Source organism: Hyposmocoma kahamanoa, unplaced genomic scaffold (assembly GCF_003589595.1).
Source record: "Hyposmocoma kahamanoa isolate Upper Pololo Valley unplaced genomic scaffold, ASM358959v1 122, whole genome shotgun sequence".
In the NCBI taxonomy this organism is placed as follows: Eukaryota; Metazoa; Arthropoda; class Insecta; order Lepidoptera; family Cosmopterigidae; genus Hyposmocoma; species Hyposmocoma kahamanoa.
The window spans coordinates 303,171-325,664 of record NW_020653424.1 but is presented as its reverse complement, the minus strand read 5'-3'; the positions used below and the strand labels follow the sequence as shown (position 1 = coordinate 325,664).

The window sequence follows — 22,494 nt, the reverse complement described above, 5'->3', positions numbered from 1 at the left end:
AACACAGCGGTTGAGTCGTTCAAAAATATGTTATTTGTTATTATTTAGTATTAGAAGATGATTATAAGTAATAGTTTGTAGTTTTTCATTTTTTTTAATGCAATTATTATGTTCTTTTGTTTTTAATTTTATAGCGTAGCGTGTAGTGAAAATGTTACATCAGACAATTTCATAGTAATGGCAACAATGCGTTGACCATCTGTCTGATTTGTTGGACCAATCAGAAAAAACCACGAAAAGAGACGAAGAAAAAATCACAAAATGGATTGTGGCTCTGTCATATAAATTAGTTTGCAATGAATTAATTGATAAATACTTTCATTAAGACTGCAGTTAGTAAATTATAATATTATAATGGACTCTCTAGCGAATATCAACTGGAACAAAGTCACGCCATGCCTTGTATTATTAGTATTAGAAGTAGTGTTAGAATGTAAGTGCATTTGACGGCAAAGTTTTGAGTATAATGTGGGAGGCTCGAGGGTGCTGACTGTGGTGTGTAGTTTCAGAGTGCGCGACGCAGGCTGAGGTGAACAAGCACCTGGAACTGGGGCGAGATTTTTTAGCGCGAGGACAGCTGTCGGACGCGCTTACTCATTATCATGCAGCCGTGGGTGAGTGCGCCTCATTAGGATGTGGAGCAGGCGACGTCCTCGGTGTATGTCAAGGCCGCGCCGGCTGTTACATCGGCTTATTCTCTACGAACGCTTGTACTATATCATTAATGTATAGAGCAGCTTATTTCATTCATGAATTTAACAACAAAGTCGCTAAGAGCATTAACTATTTACTGCAATGTTATGTGCGCAGAGGGCGACCCAAACAACTACCTCACATACTTCAAACGTGGTACGGTGTACTATGCACTTGGTAAAGCAAAGTTTGCCCTTGAAGACTTCACCAAGGTAAATACAGATATTGTACAGAATATTCTAGAGCAATAAACTATGTTCATATTGGTTCTTATCTTGGATGTTACCAACTGAGAAAATGTCCTAGAATGTGTGACTTCATAATAAGAAATGTGTAGACACAATCATGTGTATAAACTATAGTCAAGTAGGAATCCTGATTTTGTTTATTTTATTAAAATGTATCAACATAGGCATTGGTATGTTTGCAAAGACTAGAGAAGCGAACTTTGATAAGCATGTTCATAAGTTATCAAGTTCTTAGGTTTTCGCGATTGTTACACATAGGAAATTAAACTATTTTTCCGAATTTAAATTGCGTATATTTGTTTTCGGGCCCTTTACAGGTCCCATGGTCACGTCATGTTAAAAAGTCATGTTTGTTATAGTTTTAGCCGTTAGCAATCCACTACCAATTAAACATATCAAACAAAAGTAATTTTTTATTTATTCAGGTAACAAACAGTCATATACAAACAATCTTCTGTCATATGTGATGATGATTATTTTGCAGAGAAGCTAGTTGTAACATTATTAGTGAATAATTGTTATTGACAGGTGTTGGAACTGAAGGCAGACTTCACAGCTGCAAGGTTGCACCGTGCCAATGTCTACTTTAAGCTAGCACAGTATGATAATGCCAAAGAAGACTATTTACAAGTTGTGAGTATATTTATCTATTTACTGCATGTGAAATAAATTCCCATTCCCATAACGTATTTAAATATGTATTTTACACATGATTGTCATCAACGTTGCGAAGCTGACAACAGCCTATTATGATATACCACAATATTTTAATAATAAATTTAGAAAATTTCATCATTATGCGAATGATTTGAACTATGATGCTAATGATTTACATTGATTTATTTATTTTCATATATTTATTTAGCATCTTGTATCTTTGCATACATTTGAAATAGGTTTAAATAACACTGCTAATATATGTATTGTGTCACACTATTATGTACATTAATATATAATATTAATTAGATCAGGTTAGGATTAAGAGCATGTTAATATTGTAATTTTATAGTATATACAAAACTATGGCTTCATATAAAACAAAATTTACTGAAATAATAGGTATTGCATCAGCAATTTTGTTATTTCTCTTTGTGACCATCCACTCTTTTCTTATCTTCTGATGTACGTGCAGTGGTGGTATTATCTGGTGATCTATACTACAATTTTATTTATTTGAAATACGTCATCCATTTTATAATTTGATTATTGTATATTTAATAACTATGTTTGCATTACATTACCGACTGACAGAATTACAATTTGTTTATTTTATTTACTTCAGCGTGAATATTAAACAAGACTGAGATATTTTTATGGAGTATTTGAAAAGCTGTTATGTTGTCTGTAATACATTACATATTTTGATAACAATATATTCGTATTATGAAAATGAAGTATCTTTATGTGTTGAAAAAATCAAGGTGTTGTAATTTTGTAAATAGCTATTGGTCATGTTCTGGGGGAATTTTAAGTTAAACAAAATCAACAGTTTGTAATATGAAATAACTGTATAGTGTAACTAATACAGGGAACTGATGATTGTTACACTCTGATGTGGCAATGCTGTAGGACACCTAGAAGCCACGTACGACATGACGCAACGCCGTTCTTAAACAAAACACGGTGATAAACGAAGACAGCTGCAATCGCGTACATTTATCGCTAAATTTCGAGTTCCGCATTACACGTGCTGTGAATTTATTTCTTCACATGTAATTATTTGTAGTACACGCAATTTCGTCAACTTTGCCTTATTTAAATTCTTAACCATTGTTTTAAGGCGCTCGGCGTGGTAAATTTATAGGAAAGTAATTTTTAACTATACAGGTGTAAATTTGAGACGGTACAGCAAGGCCAGTTACCTTAATCGTTATAGTTACAGGAAAACGGTTCGAGAAGACTATTCATGAATTTTGAGGATATTTTGATTGGCATTCACAGGTTTTCAAAAAATGGTACAGTCAGCAAGATAAAAGGCAATTTGTACAAAATGTTTTTTTGTGCCATTCGATCTGGTTTCTGGTAAGGATCAATAGTCTCTATGGGACTAACTGAGGTAAGAGTACTTGAAATGTGGGAAATCGCAAAAAACTTTTTATCGTACATTTTGTAGGGACATATCTAATCATTAGGTATTCTAGGTAGTTAAGGAAATTAACGAATTGTATACGTGTTATGTATTTCAAAATAATAGTGGAAAGCAAAATAACATAAAAGGTCTATGATTGATTCGCTTTCTACTGCTAATAGTAAGTGGTGGCTGCAATTTTACTTCAATGTATTTGTTTCCACATTTGAGACCATTTTGATTAAAAATTGTGCGAAAGGTGACAATTCTCTATTAGTAAAATAAAGCTGTTTGAAATTTAAAAGTAATGTTATGATTATAATTTGTTTTTACTTAATTCTTCTTCGCGATTTCTGACATTTCGAGTACTCTTACCTCAGTTGGTCCCATGGAGACTATTGGTCCTCACCAGGGACCGGATCGAATGGCACAAAGAAAAGTTTCGTGCAAATTGCCTTTTATCTTGCTGACCGTACCGAACGATCGCAACATCTTCAAAACTCACGGACAGTCCTCTAGGACCGTTTCCCTGGAACCGCTACGACCGAGCCGGCCGGCCTCGCCGCCCCGCTTGGCGGTCGCGCCCGTGCACGCTCACTGACCCCGCCCCTCGCCGCAGGCGGCCGCGGAGCCGCACGAGGAGGCGCGGCGCTCGGCGGCGCGCGCCGACGCGCTGGCCGCCGACGCGCTGCGGGCCGCGGCGCTGTCCCGCGCCGGCGACTGTCGCGCCGCGGCCGCGCTGGCCTCGCGCCTGCTGGACGCCTCGCCCTGGAGCGCGCCGCTGCGGCGCCTGCGCGCGCACTGCCTGGCGCAGCTGGACGACCTGCTGGCGGCCGCGGCCGACCTGCGCGCCGTCAACCGCCTGGAGCAGGACTCCACCGAGGGCCACCTGCGGCTGGCCGAGCTGCTGTACCGCCTGGGCCACGTCGGCGACGCGCTGCAGGTGCGGCCCGCGCCTCTCTCGCCCTCGGCCTCCCAGAACGTCGGCGTTCGCAGGGCGCACTCGAGCTCGTCGCGGTAGTCCGCAGGACGCCATTGACGCTTCTAAATCTGTACACGCCGAGAGGCTGGAAACCGCTAGGACGTCGACTAGAGTTGTAGACTCGGTAGTTTTTCTAACCTCCCCACATTTAACGGGGTGCATTGATAAAACACCGCAAGGTTATTCCTTCTTTCACGAGCGGTACGAAAGTTGATCCTAGCAACTACAAGCCTTATATGTTTAAATTCCACCAGCTTTAAGCAAAATGATCAAAAAGGTCGTGTTGACTCGACTTCTGTCCTATTTCGATGGGAATCATATTTTTCAGTGAACAACATAGGTTCACTAATGGTAGGTCGACTAGCAATGCGGGAATAGCGCTACTAAAACATTTATTCGTTGCTTAGAAACTTGAAAAGGTCCCAAAACACTATTGGAGTTTTCGAAGAGACTTCTCGAAGGTATTTCCTTGTGTAGACCATATTACTCTTGTTAGGAAATTGAAATACTACAGAGTAAACGAAAAGACATTGGAACTTGTCATATCTTAATAGTAAAATTCAAAAAGTACACATAAATAGAATAACTTTTCTGCATTCTCTGATAAAAATGGGTGTTCCGAAGGACTCAATACTTGGACATTTCCATTGCCATAATGATCTACCATAAATAGAAAACCTTGTTAATAAAATTGTCTTTTTGGGAGTGACGCTTGATAATAAACTTTAATGGTCTCCGCATATATCTTCCTTAGCCAGCGTGTTGAGTTCTGTTGCATACATAATCTGTAGAATACGAGCTTACCGATGTTGCTATTGCTAGATTAATTTACTTTAGTTACTACCATAGTATAATGTCCTATGGGGTTTTAATGTGGTGTAAAGCAGCAGACATACAAACCGTATTTATGTTGTAAAAATGAGTTATTCGTTCTGTTTACCATTTAGGTTCTCAGGTTACTCTTAGAGAAAAGTTTAAGCAGACTGGTGTTATAACTATAGTATTATATTACATTTACTCAAATATTTTGGATACTCGTAAAAGTATACATAATTTCATTAAGGAAAAAACTTCCGTTTGTCACCTTAGGTCTCCTGGTGACAGAGTTCCTTACTTATACTATATATCTCTCCATTTATATATTTATGGTTAGGTTACGCTACACACCGTTAGGTTGTAGGGCTACACTTGACAGATCGTAAGACGACCCTTGAGGTCTCTCCGTTAGATTCTGATAGAGTAGTTATTATCTTACCATAAATTCATGTACAGCAGGCGGTTGGTATTTGCTGCATACAACTACACACTACATTGACAGACAAACACTAACACCACATTAAATACCTAACCGCACACTGTTCAGATATATTTAATATTGATCTTAGAATTAGGCCCAAATTCATGGTACCACGATTTCGTCTGGACTAAGGTAAACGATTCTTTTATGGGGAATAGAAGCTACGTATTTGATAAAGATGTATGGTATGGTATAGTTGCGATTCAAAAGCATCCCGTAGCGTTTGAGTTTATTCGATAAAAGCGATCCCTGGAGTTTCTCGCTTGTTCTCTCAGGGAGGCCAGCGTAGGGAACGAGGAGCTTATAAAACCGTCGTCGAGTGTTAAAATGTTGCCCGTGGAATAATCGCTTACGCGCCTTCGCGGCGCTCAAACGGCGGAACCTTCCGCAGGAGGCGCGCGAGTGCCTGCGGCTGGACCCCGAGCACAAGCAGTGCTTCCCGCTGTACAAGAAGCTGAAGAAGGTGGACAAGCTGCTGCTGCAGTGCGAGGAGCTGAGCGAGGCCCGGGACTTCTCGGGCTGCATCGCCAGCGCCAACAAGGTGCTGCAGGCGGAGGACGAGGTGCCGCTGGTGGTGTTCGAGGCGAAGAAGTGGCTGTGCAGCTGCAGCGTCAAGGTAGCGGGGGCGGCGGGGGCGGGGCGGGGCGGTTGCGGGCGCGGGGCGTTCGGTGACCGGCGTCGTTGGTCCGCAGGAGGAGCTGTTCGCGGAGGCCGCGGCGCGCTGCGGCGAGGCGCTGGCGCTGGGCCGCGACGCGCGGCTGCTGTGCGACCGCGCCGACGCGCTGCTGGGCCTGGACATGTTCGACGACGGTGAGCGGCCCCGCCCCGCCCCGCCCCGCCGCCCGCCCGCGCTGACCCGCTCTGTCCGCAGCCCTGCTGGCCTACAAGGAGGCGCTGGAGCTGGACGAGGGGCTGCAGCGCGCCAAGGACGGCATCCAGCGCGCACAGAAGATGCAGAAGCAGTCCGAGCAGCGGGACTACTACAAGATCCTGGGCGTCAAGAGGTGCGCCCGCCCTCGCGCCGCTCGGCCGCCGCCCGCCGCCCGCAGCCGAGCCCGATCCGAGCGCAGGTCCGTTGCAGGTCCGCGTCCAAGCAGGAGATCACTAAGGCGTACCGCAAGGCGGCGCAGAAGTGGCACCCGGACAACTTCCACGGCGACGAGAAGAAGCTGGCGGAGAAGAAGTTCATCGACGTGGCCGCGGCCAAGGAAGTACGCGTGCTGGCGGCGGCGGCGGCGGCGACGCGGCCCCGGGCTGACCGTTCCGCTCCGCAGGTGCTGACGGACCCCGAGAAGCGCGCGCAGTTCGACCAGGGCGTGGACCCGCTGGACCCCGAGGCGCAGCGGGCCGGGGGCCACGAGGGCCCCTTCCACGCGCCCTTCCACCACTTCCAGTACGGCTCGCCCTTCCAGTTCAAGTTCCACTTCAACTAGTGCCGGTGCCCTCGGGCGCCTTCTCGTGGCGAAGCCGCTGGACGCGAGACGCAGTACTCCAGGGCTCCGCACCCGACTGCCGAGATAGTTTCCCACCGGCGAGGCGAGACGAGATTGCCCTCAATAGCTCGCGCGAGTCCGAGTTGTGGTTGTGGGTAGCAAAGGTTCAGTACTGCTGAGTTCGTCTAGCGATATAAACGCATATAAAACAACGTAGATAATACGGAAAAAAAGTCGGATGTAATCACCTATTTCTCAAATTTCAAATCGTATGTGGCATACGATACGATCGCGATTGATATTAATAGCCATCGCGAACTCGCGCGACAAATCGTATTTCCATTGCAGAGTACAATACTCTATGCAGACAGCAATACGGTTCAATATTAAATCAACAAATTCAATTCTCGCCTCGCGCGTCGTCGTCAATCCGGACCATTTCCACCGAAAATGCGTTAGGAGAGAGTTGAAATGTCGCTATACAAATTTCATTCCTCGTCTCGCCTCGCCGGTGGAAAAGCACCTTTATACTCCTATCAAATTCTATACCATTATATTTTTGTACAACGCGACGCACACAAACGTAGCTTCCATCGAGTTGCACGTAGACACACCGCGCTTTTAATATTACATACGCTGTTAGTTTAATATTACATACAATGTTGAGACGCAATTTTTGATTGATAACACCGAACCTCGCGGCAGACTTCGTCTCTACCTGCACTAGCCGCGAGCCGGGCCGGGACGGACCGGCTACATGCCTGAACTTGCGCCAGTGATGCCATTGCGTAAGGAAAGGGTGCTCGTCTCCCGCACAAATGCGCGGTTTAGAGGCTGAGAGGCACGGCCGTGGGTACAGGCTTTTCTCAAACAATGCGAGGAAAAAATAAATGACTAAAAGAACGTAAGCAGAATGTTTAATAGAAAAAGTAAAACTAGTTCACATGACAACTTTTGCTTCTTGGTTTAAATTAGGCGGAGTGTATACTACAGTGCACTATTGTACTTTCGCTTGAATTCATTTTCGAAAAGAAAATGTGAAAAATACAAAGAAATACAAAAAAAAACACTGCAAAGTACGTATCATTTACTTTACCGCCGTTTTTTAGTACCTATGTGATGCAGGTACATTGGTGCTCCATAATTCAACCCAAAATAACTCCTACTGTAGACAATATTTTTGTAATTCTCGAAATAACGGAAGTAGCTGCTAGTGAGCAGATACTTCACTAAATGATATATTTTGCGAGTTCTTTCTTCGCAACGAACACTTCCAAGCATTTTTGAAAAAAATACAAGTACCTTTTTTGTATGGCCTTTTTTATGGTTGCGATTTGGCCTACCAATTCACCATAGAGCGTGGCGTAAAAGGATCGGAAAGGTCTCCGATGTTTCATGGTACATTCTGTATGAAGGGCTGTAAATAAGGAATTACGAATGAGATTATTAGAAGCCCTAAGTCGAAGATTGAGGGCTTTCGGAGTCCAGGTTCGTAATTCCCGTACCGCCCGTGTTACGTACAATGTTTTTCATCACATTTGCGAGGAAATAAATACAAAGATAAATGCAGGAAAAATAAATTACGCTTCACAACCAACGATATCTATGTACAACACACCAATTACGGATTTTGCAAATGGCTCGTTGTTTTTTTCTTGTAAACAGGTGACCACCTTTTCTTCTATAAATAGTACAACTCGAACTAAAATGTTGTAAAAGACAAAAACGCATGCAGCCGTGATGTATAAGATATAAAATAAATCATTTCAAAATACTAAAAATACTCAATTTGAATTTATAAAATTAATTTAGTAAAACAGTTAAATTGCAAATGTTTAGTTTTTCAGTTTGTGCGAAACTCATTTCGATTTTTCGAGCGTAAATACTTTTTGCTTAATCTTGACGTTGAGAAGTGTAGTGCAATGAAATTAAAAAATTAATCTATTACTGTTATAAGGCAGTAATGTAGTGAAAAAGCCCGTGGGCGTAATTTAGGACATTACGGTTGGCTTTGCCTGCATGTTATGACACTGTTTACGAGCGAGTGTGATGAAAAATAATTTCTTGACTTGCAAAATTACGTACGTCGCTCTTGACCATTTCGTTGGTCGCGTGGAAGCTTCAATTTAACATGGTTTATTTGTTTGCCGTACTAATGTAACCGAGCTTTTATTTGGCACTAGGCATATTCTATTTACTATTGTCTTATTTTAAGTACAGAACGGACATTTTGTGTTTTTTTGTAGAAACAATATTAGTGTCAAATGAAAATCTCGTGAACTGTGAAATGTTTTATTGTCAAACGGATCGAAGGTAGCGCGGAAAGTACAACACCGACAAAACGTATTCCGCAGAAGCGCCTTTCGGGACGGAGCACTAGTCTCCACGCGTGAACCGAAAGTCGCTCGTGCGCACATTACACAAGTCGGCACCGGTCTCGTGCACTTCGTGACCGTTGTTCCTTAAGGACGATTCACGGCAATTCTTTGGCATCCTCGGAACGCACCCGCGGCACGCCCACTTGAGGGTGAATCGTCCTTGAACTTAAACTTACATAAATAAATAAATAATGTAAATACGGGCCGGCCGCGGCGGGACCGCGCGCGCGCTCCCGGCGCTTCCGGCCGAGGATACTTTATCTACAAATAAGTTCTTTTGTTGTGATTCTTACACCTGTAAATATTTAGAATAATAAGGCATTGCGACAAAGGCTTTTGTGTTATTCCCCGCCCCGCTCCCCCTCCGCGAGGCCCCGCCGCAGCCGTGCGGCGCGGGCGACGCGGGCCACCTCGTTGCTGAGCCGCGCCGGCGCCTCGGCCGCCTCGCACACGAAGCGGTGCCGCAGCGCGCACTCCTGGCCCCTGCAAGTGCAAGTTCCACCTGCGAGTTTGGTTCGCAAGACGCGGTCGCGTTCTTATTCGGAACGGTTCCAGCTCTTCCAGGCCGTTACGCGCTGGAGTCCTCTAGTGCCTTTATTGGACCCTAGTTTATAAATAAAATTATACTTTGCAGTTTATAATCGTGTTTACTAATATTAAAAATTGATAATTTTTTGGTGCAGGTACGTGTGACGTCGTTCAATTTGTATCTTTTCTAGGAATGACGATACCTAAGAACGTGTCGTACTTCGCACCCTGGTACGGTTTGTTTCCATGTCATACTGAAAATAAAATTAGACCTGCCGGTGTATTCCATATCTGACCTCCATTTAGCTCTAACAAAACCTACCCCGGACTTGAAAACGTTTCTATTGTGTAACAAGTGAGTGGACAAAGCTAGGTACATAGTACTAATAACCATGATTTTATTTAACAATAATCTCAGTACCGAGTACTAAAAACACCGACCTCAAAAGTACGTGGAATTACGTCTATTTGCTAAGTTTTGTTGAAATATCCCCTAGTTCGCCACTATACAGGACGACACTGGAGATAATAATAATCGGTTCTCACTAAAAGTATATTGAGAGAAAAACGCCTTGAATTAGAGAAATAGCAAAATCAACCATTAAAGTAATTGCTCCTAAATTAAAGTTAGGCGTATTTATAAATATGAATCTTCATGCGTGAACAGCCACCCTTAAAGGTGGATGATTTTCTTCAAAATGAAATGGAACCACTATAGAAGTACCCCCTTTCTAACAAAAAAAGAATCATGAAAATCGGTTTACAAATACAGGAGTTATCGCGTAACATACATACAAAAAAAGAACATACAGTCGAATTGAGAACCTCCTCCTTTTTTGAAGTCGGTTAAAAAATATTTAATTTCCTAAGCAATGCCACGTATGTAGCGTTAATAAAAGACGTGTATCTACAGAAAACCAAATTTTACAGGAGAGTGTTTTAACGTAATTAGGTACTTTGTTATTTCAACGGCTGACTTTCATTTTTGCACAGTACCTAACCATTAATTATGTCGTCTACGAACTATAACGATACATACCTAGAAATAATGCTAATTTAGTTGCCACGTACTGACCGGAATGGAAACTGACGTAAGTTCCGAGATATCGATATAAAAGGCGTACCAAGATAAATGTTTCATAGTTATCAAAAGAAAAATAAATCCGGGTAGCAAAATTTCTGTTTTTTATTATATTTTTGAAACAATATTAGTGAATTAACAACCAAACGATTATTCATTTTAGTGTAATTTAGACTAAAACAACTGTAACTGTATTGTTTTAACAAATACATAACAAAGTTTTGCCTTTAGGCACTCGTAAAACTGCAAATACCTTCAGATGGCTCTTTCGATAGAAATTAATTGAAGCTATTAGGAACATAAGCACACAAGTCGCACACATTGCTTTTTCGTACATTTGGAAATAAAAAATAAAGTTAATATTATCTCTAACTCTCAAACTATCTATTGTTCTATATGTCGTTCATTGTAAAAATTAATTAAGTCCTTGTAATGAATTCTGAAATTATGTGCTTTTAGCAAATTAATGTGTATAGTAATTTTAGTTCTCTGAGTAAAATAGTAATGCCATCTATGGGATGTTAGTGCAATTATTGGAGTTGCTTCACTTTTATAATGAAAGATGACTAAATGTGACGCTTATAAGCAAAAAAATATGCGTTTTAAAGTATAGACTTAAACCACTTTTATAAAGATCGACACAAATTACAGAACATAAGATTGCCTTTAATTTTATCACACTCGCATAAAAAAAAATTGACAGGTCCAGGAATTATTGATTAGCGTGGACCTGCTGTGGCACAGTCAGGAGTGCCATCGTTTTTAACCGACTTCAAAAAAGGAGGAGGTTCTCAATTCGTCTGTATGTTCATTTTTTTATTGTATGTATGTTACGTGATAACTCCGGTATTTGTGAACCGATTTTCATGATTCTTTTTTTGTTAGAAAGGGGGTACTTATATAGTGGTTCCATTTCATTTTGAAGAAAAGCATCCACCTCGAAGGGTGGTTGTTCACGTTTGAAGATTCATTTTTATAAATAGCGCCTAACTTTAATTTAGGAGCAATTACTTTAATGGTTGATTTTGCTATTTCTCCAATTTAAGGCGTTTTTCTCTCAATATACTTTCGAGTAGTGAGAACCGATTTTTATTATCTCCAGTGTCAAGTATAGTGGCGAACTAAGGGATATTTCAATAAAACTTAGCAAATAGACGTAATTCCACTTACTTTTGAGATCTATTTTTTTAGTACTCTGTGCTGAGATTATTAAACAAACAATTGATTTTCGGACAGCTTTTTATTCTGTTTGTTCTTGTGTTTCAGAAACTTTAACTAAAAAAAAATTTTTTTTTGCACGCAAAACTCAAATTGGCTACTTTTGTCAAACACGCAGAAGTCTCCAATGCTAGTTAGGTACGTGTAATTGCACATCTCCGACGAAATGCAAATTGTGTAAAGTTGCCGGCTACACACTACTCACCCATGATTCGCGAGTCCCGAGACTGTAAGGCGCCAGTCCTTTTAGTCCTATGAGCCTTTTAAGCAGTGTTGGGCAAAATTTTATTGTTCTGGCAATTAAAGATTGACAATTAATTAATTGTCAATTGCGAAACAGCATGTTAGCAATTGTTAGTTGCGAGGACCGCAATTAACAATTAATTAAACAATCAATCAATCAATCAATCAATTGATCAATCGTTAATCGCGTATATCTACAATTAATAACTAATCAATTTTCAATATTTTAAATGTTTTTGATTAACAGTTAACAATTAGAACTGACAATTATGATAAATTTATATGGGGGTGAGTTAGGGCGTGGGTTAGGTGGTGGGTCACAAACCCCTGACCACCCCCCAACCGGCCCCACAACCGGCCCACCAACCGGCCCCCAACCGACACCCGAACCGACACCCCAACCGACACCCCAACCGACACCCCAATCGACCCCCTAACCCATATTCGTAATGACACTGTTATTCGGTACTTTCGGTTTTAATTGTTAGTTTCAATTGTTTCTTAGTACAACTAAAAAATTAATTGCAATTAATTTAATTGCAATTAAAATCAATTCAATTGAAATCAATTGCAATTAAAATCAATTGCAATTGATTTCAATTGAATTGATTTTTTTAATCTGATAGAATTTCTGATTGAAATTTAATTGATTAACGCCCAACACTGCTTTTCAGTAATCAGTGACTTAAGCTTTAATTCCTAAGGTTAACAGACTATGACTTAAATTAGTCTTCAGTTTTTGTCTTATGACTCCAATTTGAGGGTTAAAGTCTAGTCTAGTCGTGAGGCGTTCAAAGTAGTCGAATTTTTTTTTTAACAGACTAAGTGTCGGTCATCACTGGGTACTTCAGACCCGTGTCACGCTCCCCATACCCGACCCTCTCCTTACCGTGTCGATGGCGTACACTACACTATTGAGGTCCAGAACTCGGCCACACAGACAGCGTCTCTAGCAGCCGTCATTATACCCTCAAGCGGGCAGATGTTGAGCCGCGATGTGAGATCGGCCATCGTTTGAATCGCATCGCACAAACAACTCGGATTAGAACCCCTCTCCGTTACCTGTAGACGTAAGTGTTGAGGGTGGGGTCGTGCACGAAGGCCAGGCAGCGGCCCTCGCCGACGACGGTGACGGTTTCGTTGCCACCGGCGGTGCCGTTGCCCGCCACCGGCCGCGCGGAGTGCGACCAGATCCACAGCAGGCCCGGGTTCAGCCCGCCCGTCCAGACGTCTGTGCCTGCAGGAGACGAGGTGTCAGTCAGCCCGGAGCCGCTCGCCTCCAGACTCGCGTATACGACACTCACCTCGGATCCTCTTGTCGGCCAGCATGGCCGCGGCGACGGCGCGTCGTTCGGCCGCGGAGTCCAGCTCCAGCAGGTTGGCGCGCAACTTTCGGCACGCCAGGTTGGCCGCCTTCCAGTCCGCGGCCTCCGCCGAGAAGTGGTAGCACGCCTCGCCCACGCGCGTGAAGTTCGTCACGCACGGATCTGTGCGGACGACAGTCGTTGTAGTTGGAAAAGCGGTGCGTTCCGACAGTCTTCTTTCAATATTAACACGCCTTATTCATATTAGGTGACAAAAAAACCGTTTTGACGACACCATTATTATATATTACCAAGGGTTATTTGGCGCCATAAATATTTTATTTATTTATTTTTATTTATTTATTTGCATTCAGTTAACAAAGACCCATAAATACATACCTTATAGACTAACATACATACTAATATAATAAAAACACTACTTAGTCATTTTAGATAATGATAACGTGTAGCGAAACAATATGGTCACACCGACGACGTTGCCGTACCTGTCGCAGCTGCATTACTCCACGAAGTCTGAGGAGATGGTGGAGTATATCAGACATAAAACCAAATACACCCTGAGGGTCGAGCTGTTGGACTCCCTGCCACAACGTGAATTTCGATTCGTTTGTGGTGAGAGTACCGACCGAACATCTGTCGACCTTCATGAAGGAAGAAATTTGGCCGAAGGGTGTCTTATATCGGCGGTACCGCGGCCGGTTACCTATACCAGGGGGTCTACTCTCGACCTCCGTCCGAAACAATTACTGTGAAATAAGTAATATTCGACAAAATTAAAAGTCAAGTATCAAGTATGAAGCTTCATTCGCATCACGCGTCTTTTCAATTGGTCAAGTATTGCTTATTTGGCAGTAATTGTTTCGGACGGAGATCGAGTGTAAACCCCCTGATTGCGCCTCACATCGCCGACAATTGCAATTCGTGTAGATTACTTAAAGTAGTGTTTTATTATATTGTATGTATGTTAGTCCTTAAGGTATATATTATATGGGTCATGTGGCCTGAAATAAATAAATAAATCATCACTTACAGATCACATATTTGTTTGTGCGCGGTATCTAATCGTAGGAAGTCAATCAATAATTCGATGACAACATAAATAGTCTTAGCCTCCTCAAACTTGTCTTCAATAGGTATCTACGGAAAGCACCTTGCTTGAACATTAACATATTAAAAAAACTGCATCCGGTTCATCCGGTCTTTATGGAAGATGTGGTCTACAGAAAGACACGAGAGGAGTCAGTGCAAAATGCAACTTACCAGGTTTCTTATCGTGTCCAGCGACAAAGTAGTGTACGCTCTCCTCTAACTTGCGCAGGCGCTTCTCCATGAGATCGACGCGGTAGACCAACTTCTCTATAGCGCTAAGCAGATACAGATCCGTCTCGGAGACAGTCTTGCGCGGTGGGTCGTCGATGCGATCCACGGCTGACCCCATGGGACCGGGGCCACGGTGCGGGTTAGACGGGGAACCTGTTTGATGGTACTGAGCGGAGGGACCGGCGGAGTAGTGGGGGTGCGATTGTGACGGATACTGGTGATTCTGAGGTGGCAGAGGCTGCTAAAAACAATATTGATTTTAATGGAAACAACCAAATTTTTGGTTTGTTTGAAAAAACAAATATACGCGATTTAAATCCGGAAAAATAGTTTCATTTCCTATGTGTAACAATCGCGAAAACCTAAGAACTCGATAATCAAATTTTTGTTTCGTCTTGTTCATGTGCGAAAAAAGTACCTTACCTACTTACACGTGTAAGCATGTTTCATTTCGAATGTAGGTACTTACGTAGCTTGGACTCGGCTTGAATCTATCCTTATTAGATTGGTTAGGTCGGTTAACAATCTTGCTGCCCTTGCCACTGCTGGACGGAGGCGGTGGAGACTCGTACCACTCCTCGTAAGGGAACGGGCCTGCTGGAGGAGGTGTGCCGTGACTCATCGGCACGCTGTGCGGGATGAGGGGGCCGTGTTGTGGAGGCGGTGGCGGGGGGACGTCCACACGGTTTGTCACGTAGTAACCGGATGCGGGAGGCAGCAACATGATGCGACCTGGTTTGTGTTATTAAAATTTACAAAACTCGTAATAATTGGTACGGTGGGTAATATGTAGTGCCTAGCACCTGAGTTTTTTCGAACGAACAATTATCAGCAACGGGGTTAAGGTCTGTACCTTGTCTCTCACTGAGCGCAGGCGCAGTAGCCCACTCCTCGAGCAGCGCGCTCCAAGGACCCGAGCCCCACGGCTCCAAGCCACACGAATCTGATGTGCTGTTGTCTGAGCTTGCGCTAGGCCACAGCAGTGCCACAGCGACCAAGGTGTAGCAAATTGCGGGCATCTAGAACCGGGACGTGTGGAAAAGTGTTGTTGTTATTAATATTATGTGTGACAGCCATTATTATCAGGCTAATGACTACAAGCACAACTGGGCATAGGTTTCTCCTGCTGATACGTACTTTTGTTTTGAAGTTAGGTAAGTAATTCGAGTTCGAATTTTGTACTTTCATTCTCCGTCCGAAACGATTGCAATCACATAAATAGTCGATCAAATTAAAAGACGCGTGATGCGAATGCAGCGTTGTATGTACCAGTAAGGGTTGCATTGTATTTTAATTAACGGAGAGTACCTGTTACCTACTTATTTGGTAGTAGTTGTTTCAGACGGACGTAGCTCGGCGAACGGGAGTAGACTCTGTTCAGAGATAAGTTAAATACACACATCAAAAGTGTCTAGGGATCAAGTACGTTTAAGAGTATTGCTGCAATTAGGGTTAATTATATTAACTTTTTTGTATCGCTATTGATACTTTTTAGTGAGTTTTAACATTTAAATAAGGAATATTGTTTAAAATTCGATAATAAGAAGAAAATCGATTGTCAATGTGGTTTTGTACAAAAATGAGTTATAGCGTTTTGACAAAATCATTACAATATCTGCATCGGAACCGAAACAATTTACATTATTATGGAGAGACGACATCATTTAACCCGAGAAGTGATGATGCGAGCCGTCGGAATGTTGGAAGCTGGTTCCAGGCAACGTGCTGTGGCTTTCACTCTTAACACTACACAGAGCGTCATAAGTCGCCTCTGGACGCGCTATCGCATGACGGGCAGCGTGGCCGAGCGACATGGAGGACGATCTCGCATCACGACTCGCAGACAGGACCGGTATATCCAAAATACTCGACGGAGTCGTACCATGACCGCCATGATGTTGGTTACGAGGCTCCACAGCTCCTCAGGCTTGCTAATAAGCGATCAAACAATCCGAAATCGTTTACGTAAAGTGGGTCTGCGATCCCGAAGGCCGCTCAGAGTTCCGCCTATTGCACCCTGCAATCGCAGGACCCGTTTACGATGGGCTCGCGAACACAGAAACTGGGAGGAAGAAGACTGGCGCTATGTGTGCTTTTCGGATGAATCCCGCTTCGGTATGAGACCGGATACAAGACGTACTCGAGTTTGGAGAACATCTGGACGTCATGAACGTTTGAGATATTGTCAGGAAGTTCATCCATATGGTGGGGGAACAATAATGATATGGGCCGGTATTTGGATCGGCGGAAGAACCGATCTCATTTGGATCAGGGGTAACCTCAAAGCTCAAGTTTACGCAGAGAGGATTGTTTCAGATGTTATCATCCCTTTGCGAGGCCAGTTGGGTGATTCATTTCAACTAATGCATGACAACGCACGTCCACACACGGCTAGAGTCGTAACACGCATTCTTGCCGAAGCTCGTATCAACGTTCTGCCGTGGCCTGCTCAATCGCCAGACCTCAATCCAGTTGAGCACGCATGGGATATGCTTCAAAGAAGAGCTGTGCCAAGTATGCATACCGTACATACTCTACAACAATATTTTGACTTGTTACAAAACACATGGGCGGCCATTCCTCAAAGTGATTTTAATGAACTCATCTTAAGCATGCCAAATCGCTGTAATTGTGTGATTCGTGTTAATGGTGGAAATACAGATTATTAATTTTCTTATCTTTACAATAAAAATGAGCAAAATCATCATTTTCGCCATTTTTTTGTCATTTAATTGACGCCGTTAATTTGAGTTTTTTCCCACAATTTGCAAAAACATCAATTTTAGTTTATTTTAATTAAATATAGGGGCAACGGTTAAATAAAACATAAGCATTAAAGTAAGAAGTCGTCCTGGAAGACTGGATTTGGTAAATATTGCTTAAATAATTTTTATTTCAAAAATATTCACTTGATCCCTAGACACTTTTGATGTGTGTAGTTGGATATAGGTATATCTATTGGATTACACTATTGCTTTCTTTCTCTCTGTTATCCGTAAGAGTGAGAGTCGTCGACCTTCTTTGTCTTAGGTAACATCTAATGTCACATCCTATTACCGGCCCGCTTGCATGTTTTGACTCCAAACAGCTGATTCACATTCCGCCCAGGCAGCTGTTTCGGCGTGGCCACTATCCGCAACTCGCCATAACATGACTAGTGATGTAACAGCGCGGCGTGCCTCGTGCTAGCGCCTGCTCCGGTGAAAGTGGTCACTGCGCGCGCGCACGTCTCTGCCGGTTAACAAGGTGCCAGAACCACCCACGCTAACACCCGTTACGAAGGATTTTGCGTTTAGGTACCCGTTGGTTCAAGCAGCATAGAGCATTTAACTAAGTGCTTATTTGACGATAAGATTGAAATGAACATTAGAATACAATCCATTTTATGTAAGTATTTCCAAATACAGGTTTGCAGTTAATCTTCACGAGACTGAGAAAGTGACGTATTCGCGAATGTTGCACTTACCTGCTCAAACTTTCTTTAGTAATTTATGAAAATACATTTCTGCCAAAAGTATAGACAGATAAGTAGGTATACCTATACCCATAGATTTAGTATCTATACCCTATACCTAAGTAAAATATTTGTTTAGTACGTACCTCGTATTTACTAGTTACCTTAACTTGTTTATTTATTTTATGCCTAAAACTTCTTATGTTATGCACTTACTTGCAATTTCTTATATTATTTAATAAAATAACTAAATTATTTACGGAAAGCAAAATACTGCTAGAAGTAGAGTCGCGGTGAAAAGTAGATACCTATTAAATTGTTTACTGCTTCATTAAACAACACTAAATCTTACACATAGATATTATTAACTTGAATCAAATAATAAACGTAATTACTAACCATAATGTATGTATCGAAGCAACAACGCTCCTCGAAACTATCGGAGTCACTTTGAGATGCGCGTGCGCGGCGGCGGCGGCACAGCTTGGGATTCAACTGACTGCTGCTTGTGGATAATTAACTACCATCGAAGTTGGTAGAGTGGGGTGGTGGAAGACAACAGAAATTGGGGAAATACGCCGACTGATACATAATGTGGCATTTGGCCGTTAATGGTACCTACTTAACGCACCCCTTAATGGTACTTATTCATTGTAAAGTAAGTAGGTGTGATGCACGTAGGGGAGTGCATCATGTGTGAGTTTTTTGTTCGGATTCATCGTTACCCTATATGGTGTTTAGAAGCCATTGTATCACGGATAGAGCGTTAACACAGTGGTGTATTGGTTTAAATAAACGTAAGTGATCCATTATAATTCCACATGCAATAAGGTACATAAATTGTTATCATTTGCCCTTCGTTACACTTCTTCTCATTATCGTATCGATGGCATACACTATAATGCTTGCCATTGTGGTGAAAGGATTTGCCAATCGGCGTAAGGTGGACAGTCGCCGATTGTTGCCCAGATTGCGACAGACGTACAGGAATGGAATTGTACGTCATGCGGGGGTTCATTTTTATTCATTAATATTATTACATAAATTATTGATTAGAAGTATCTTGGAGTGCTGTGAAGCCGTTTGGTGCCTCGCGTGTCACGTCCACATTAAGAGAATTGAGTCTATTCAACGTTCAACGTCAGTTCTGGAGATGTGCAAATTTCGTACTACGGCATAAACTGCCTAATTACACTGATCGCTTACGCAAATTCAATGTAACCAATATCGAGGACCGTAGGCAAGTGTCAGGACAGACCTTTGTACATACACTGCATAAAATTATTAATTCTACCCTGTTTTGTCAGTCGATCGAACACCGATATTTTTAAATTAAAACACAATGTCAAGTATGAAACTCCATTCGCATCGCGTCTTTTAATTTGGTTGAGTATTAGGTACGTATAGGTATACTTATTTGACATAAGGGAGACCGGGCCTGGTAGTTCCCGGGGTAGTTCGCGGGTGTTCTCACAGCAATAACTTTACAAGAAAATATAAATATAGCAATACATGTGAAGCACGTCGTTAAAGCGCATTGCCGGCAGCCATTTCAGTTACTCCAGCGACGACGGAAGTGTGGCTGTGCGTGTGCATGTGCGTGAAGCTGTCAAAACATCACTTTTTTCTTGTTTAAATTTTTTGGTCTGTCTTTGTTTATTACAGGCCGATTCATACGTAACTTTTCCAAATTGTAGTGACATTAGTAAGGGATCTTATTGTTTGATTTGAGTATTTTTTCATTGATTCTATTACTTTGCCGGTATGTCAGTCTTCGTATAAAAACGTAATTTGGGGTGATAAGTTCCTCCCTCGAGGTGCTGGTGGTTCCTGGGAGCAATTTCCCCAATTGACCTGCAATCATACTTAAAATTCTTATGACCATTTTTCTTTGTTTTAAGGATGCGAAACTACAAACGGGCTCATGTCAAATATTTAGACAAGAGAACAGAGTCCCTTGTGTGTGTCTCAACTGTGATTCAGATGAAGAAATGAGCAATGAATAAGAATGTAGTTGTTTTTTTTTAAGTTAGTTGTGCATAATCTAAACATTACATACATACAATCATAAAAAGGCGGTTTTATTAAAAAAATAAACCTTGTTATCCTGTGGTAATTTAGGCGGAACAATTCGCCTCATAGGCGGAACAACGTACCCCAAAGCGGGGCCAAATGTTCCGCTCCGAAATTTGTCAAAAATTTGCTTCTATGAAAAAGACTATTGAGATATTAGTAGAAGTGACCATACTATTACAAAAAGATTTAAAAAATCTTTTGTTCAATATTTCCATATGTAGAAAATCAAATCCTTCATTTTCAATATAAAACTTCAGCTTATTTGAAAATCGGAACGTTCAGCCCCGCTCTCCCGTAATTGTTTTACGGAACGAGAGGATAGCGCCTGAGCATTAACTCACATAGCGCCCTCAAGGGGTCCTCCAGTTTGTAGTCAAGGACTGCTACGAGGTACCTATTCGTAAAACCCCTCCGCTATATACACATGTAGTCATTCGGGTCAAGTGTGCGCACTTTTGTAATTTAGGGCTTACTGCACATAGAACTTAAGGTATTACTTTCAAGTAAAGCATTTATTTTAGTCTAAATTTAAATAAAAACAACAACTTAAAACTCTTTTTCCTATTAAGAATAAGAGATCTAAAATCGGAATGTGTTCATTGCATTTGCAGTGCATTGCGGGAGACTGTGCGCACCCTCACGGGGCAAGTAGACGCACTTGGGGTATGTGAGGACATTGCTTGCTCGTGGTCGAAATAAATGTAATAATAATAAAATAGTATTCTTTATTAAAAAACCTAAATATGTTTGAAATGTATTGTTGATATTACTTACTATATGTGATATAAAAATATTAAAAATGATGAAAATATTAAAAACAGAAGGAAATCTTATTAACATCTTATCAACTTAGAAACAGGTCTAAGTTTGGGTTTTTTCTTATATAATTCAATGACGATTAGGCATAAAAATATAAAATAAAAGCATGTTAAAAATATTGTACAAATGAATGGCCGAAAATATTACAGACGGAGCAAGGATACGCATGCGCACACACCCGCATACACTTTCCCCAAAGCACTGAATTGTAAAATAATGACCGCAAAATATTTTGAACCGAATATAACTTGAAACTTTTTCTTAGAAATGTTAATAGACAAAAAACACAACTCATTGTTATGAGATAAAAAATACAGATAAAAAATACAACAATCTATGGATGTAAACAACAAAAACAGATTTTTGCTAATAAAAGGGTAACCAGTGACCTCGCGTCCATGTGCTAAATCACTACTAATTAGTCATCACTCCTGATTTGACCCAAACAAACCGCCTACCTCCGTTCCAGAGATATAGCTCCTTCGCAAACTTACCCACTGCGCTCAGTTACTCAAATTACTCTGTATACCTTTCAATCAGATCCAATGTGAACCCACAACATTGGAAAACATCTAAAGTTATACCCATACACAAAAATCGCTCGATGAGTCATATACGGAACCACCGATCTATTGCTATCCTCTCAGTGTTTCCAAAAACTTTCGAAACGGTACTCTGTTCGGCCATACCATTGCAGCTGTGTGGATGGTATTGTGATGAACAACACTTTTTTGCCACAACTCTCAACCACTTTCAACTTTTGAATTTAACAACTCTAATTGGGTCTAATATAGACCAAAAAGCTCGGGTTGTTGTTGTCTATTTCGATTTCCGAAAGGCCTTCGATCGAGTCAACAATGATCAATTACTTGTAAAAATGGGTGTTGCAGAATTTGCAGCTCCTTTAATGAATTTCTTCCGGACATATGTTCAAGATAAAAAAACATAGTACTTATGTTGAGTACGAGCATTTCAATTCGTCCCCTTATGATGTTCCTTCTGGTATAGTATAGGTCAAGGCAGCAGTCTCGGTCCCCTTCTTTTATTACTTACTGCTCATCAATTAATTAATTATTTTTTTTATTGCAATTTACGTGCAGGTATCCTTAATAAGTCTATGTATATCAAACATACGAAATTGCAGGCACGTGGCACTTGTCAACTTATGTCTACATATATGTATGTGTCTCACGGTGACGGGCGCAGTGGCTGTGCCCCTTCGATATTTGCGATTTAAAGCTCTAAGTGGCACTGCAACTGTTATGAACAGGCGTGTAGCTTACCATCAGGCGCACGACTTGTTCGTCCCGTCACTTAATATGAAATCCTGG

At 41.7% G+C, this 22,494-nt stretch overlaps 2 protein-coding genes across 3 annotated transcripts; one reads left to right on the top strand and one right to left on the bottom strand.

The window, feature by feature from the left end:
• The first annotated feature begins 354 nt into the window (after positions 1–354).
• On the top strand, positions 355–9,024 carry LOC113240181 (dnaJ homolog subfamily C member 3). Its single transcript, XM_026477422.1, has 10 exons — positions 355–433; positions 504–614; positions 811–905; positions 1,470–1,574; positions 3,629–3,952; positions 5,680–5,904; positions 5,981–6,098; positions 6,160–6,292; positions 6,370–6,499; positions 6,563–9,024. Exons 1-10 carry the CDS (start codon positions 355–357, stop codon positions 6,719–6,721), a joined length of 1,479 nt encoding a protein of 492 aa, XP_026333207.1. The 3' UTR covers positions 6,722–9,024.
• On the bottom strand, positions 9,025–18,755 carry LOC113240180. Of its 2 annotated transcripts, none has more exons than XM_026477418.1 (7): positions 18,668–18,755; positions 15,668–15,833; positions 15,284–15,546; positions 14,755–15,055; positions 13,474–13,656; positions 13,232–13,406; positions 9,025–9,582 (listed from the first exon to the last, which is right to left on the bottom strand). In XM_026477418.1, exons 1-7 carry the CDS (start codon positions 18,668–18,670, stop codon positions 9,441–9,443), a joined length of 1,233 nt encoding a protein of 410 aa, XP_026333203.1. In that variant the 5' UTR covers positions 18,671–18,755; the 3' UTR covers positions 9,025–9,440. The 2 variants fall into 2 exon arrangements, with proteins under 2 accessions (XP_026333203.1, XP_026333206.1); XM_026477421.1 differs by having other exon boundaries at positions 14,755–15,052.
• Between the last annotated feature and the right edge of the window lie 3,739 nt (positions 18,756–22,494).

What these genes read in the sequence shown, in the direction of transcription:
- LOC113240181 (XM_026477422.1), top strand. Translation starts at nt 355, where the DNA reads ATGGACTCTCTAGCGAATATCAACTGGAACAAAGTCACGCCATGCCTT. An exon ending in AAGAAGACTATTTACAAGTT is followed by an intron (nt 1,575 to 3,628) that starts GTGAGTATATTT and finishes CCCTCGCCGCAG; the next exon opens with GCGGCCGCGGAGCCGCACGA. An exon ending in AAGATCCTGGGCGTCAAGAG is followed by an intron (nt 6,293 to 6,369) that starts GTGCGCCCGCCC and finishes GGTCCGTTGCAG; the next exon opens with GTCCGCGTCCAAGCAGGAGA.
- LOC113240180 (XM_026477418.1), bottom strand. An exon ending in GGCCGACAAGAGGATCCGAG is followed by an intron (nt 13,407 to 13,473) that starts GTGAGTGTCGTA and finishes CGTCTCCTGCAG; the next exon opens with GCACAGACGTCTGGACGGGC. An exon ending in CTCAACACTTACGTCTACAG is followed by an intron (nt 9,583 to 13,231) that starts GTAACGGAGAGG and finishes TTGCACTTGCAG; the next exon opens with GGGCCAGGAGTGCGCGCTGC.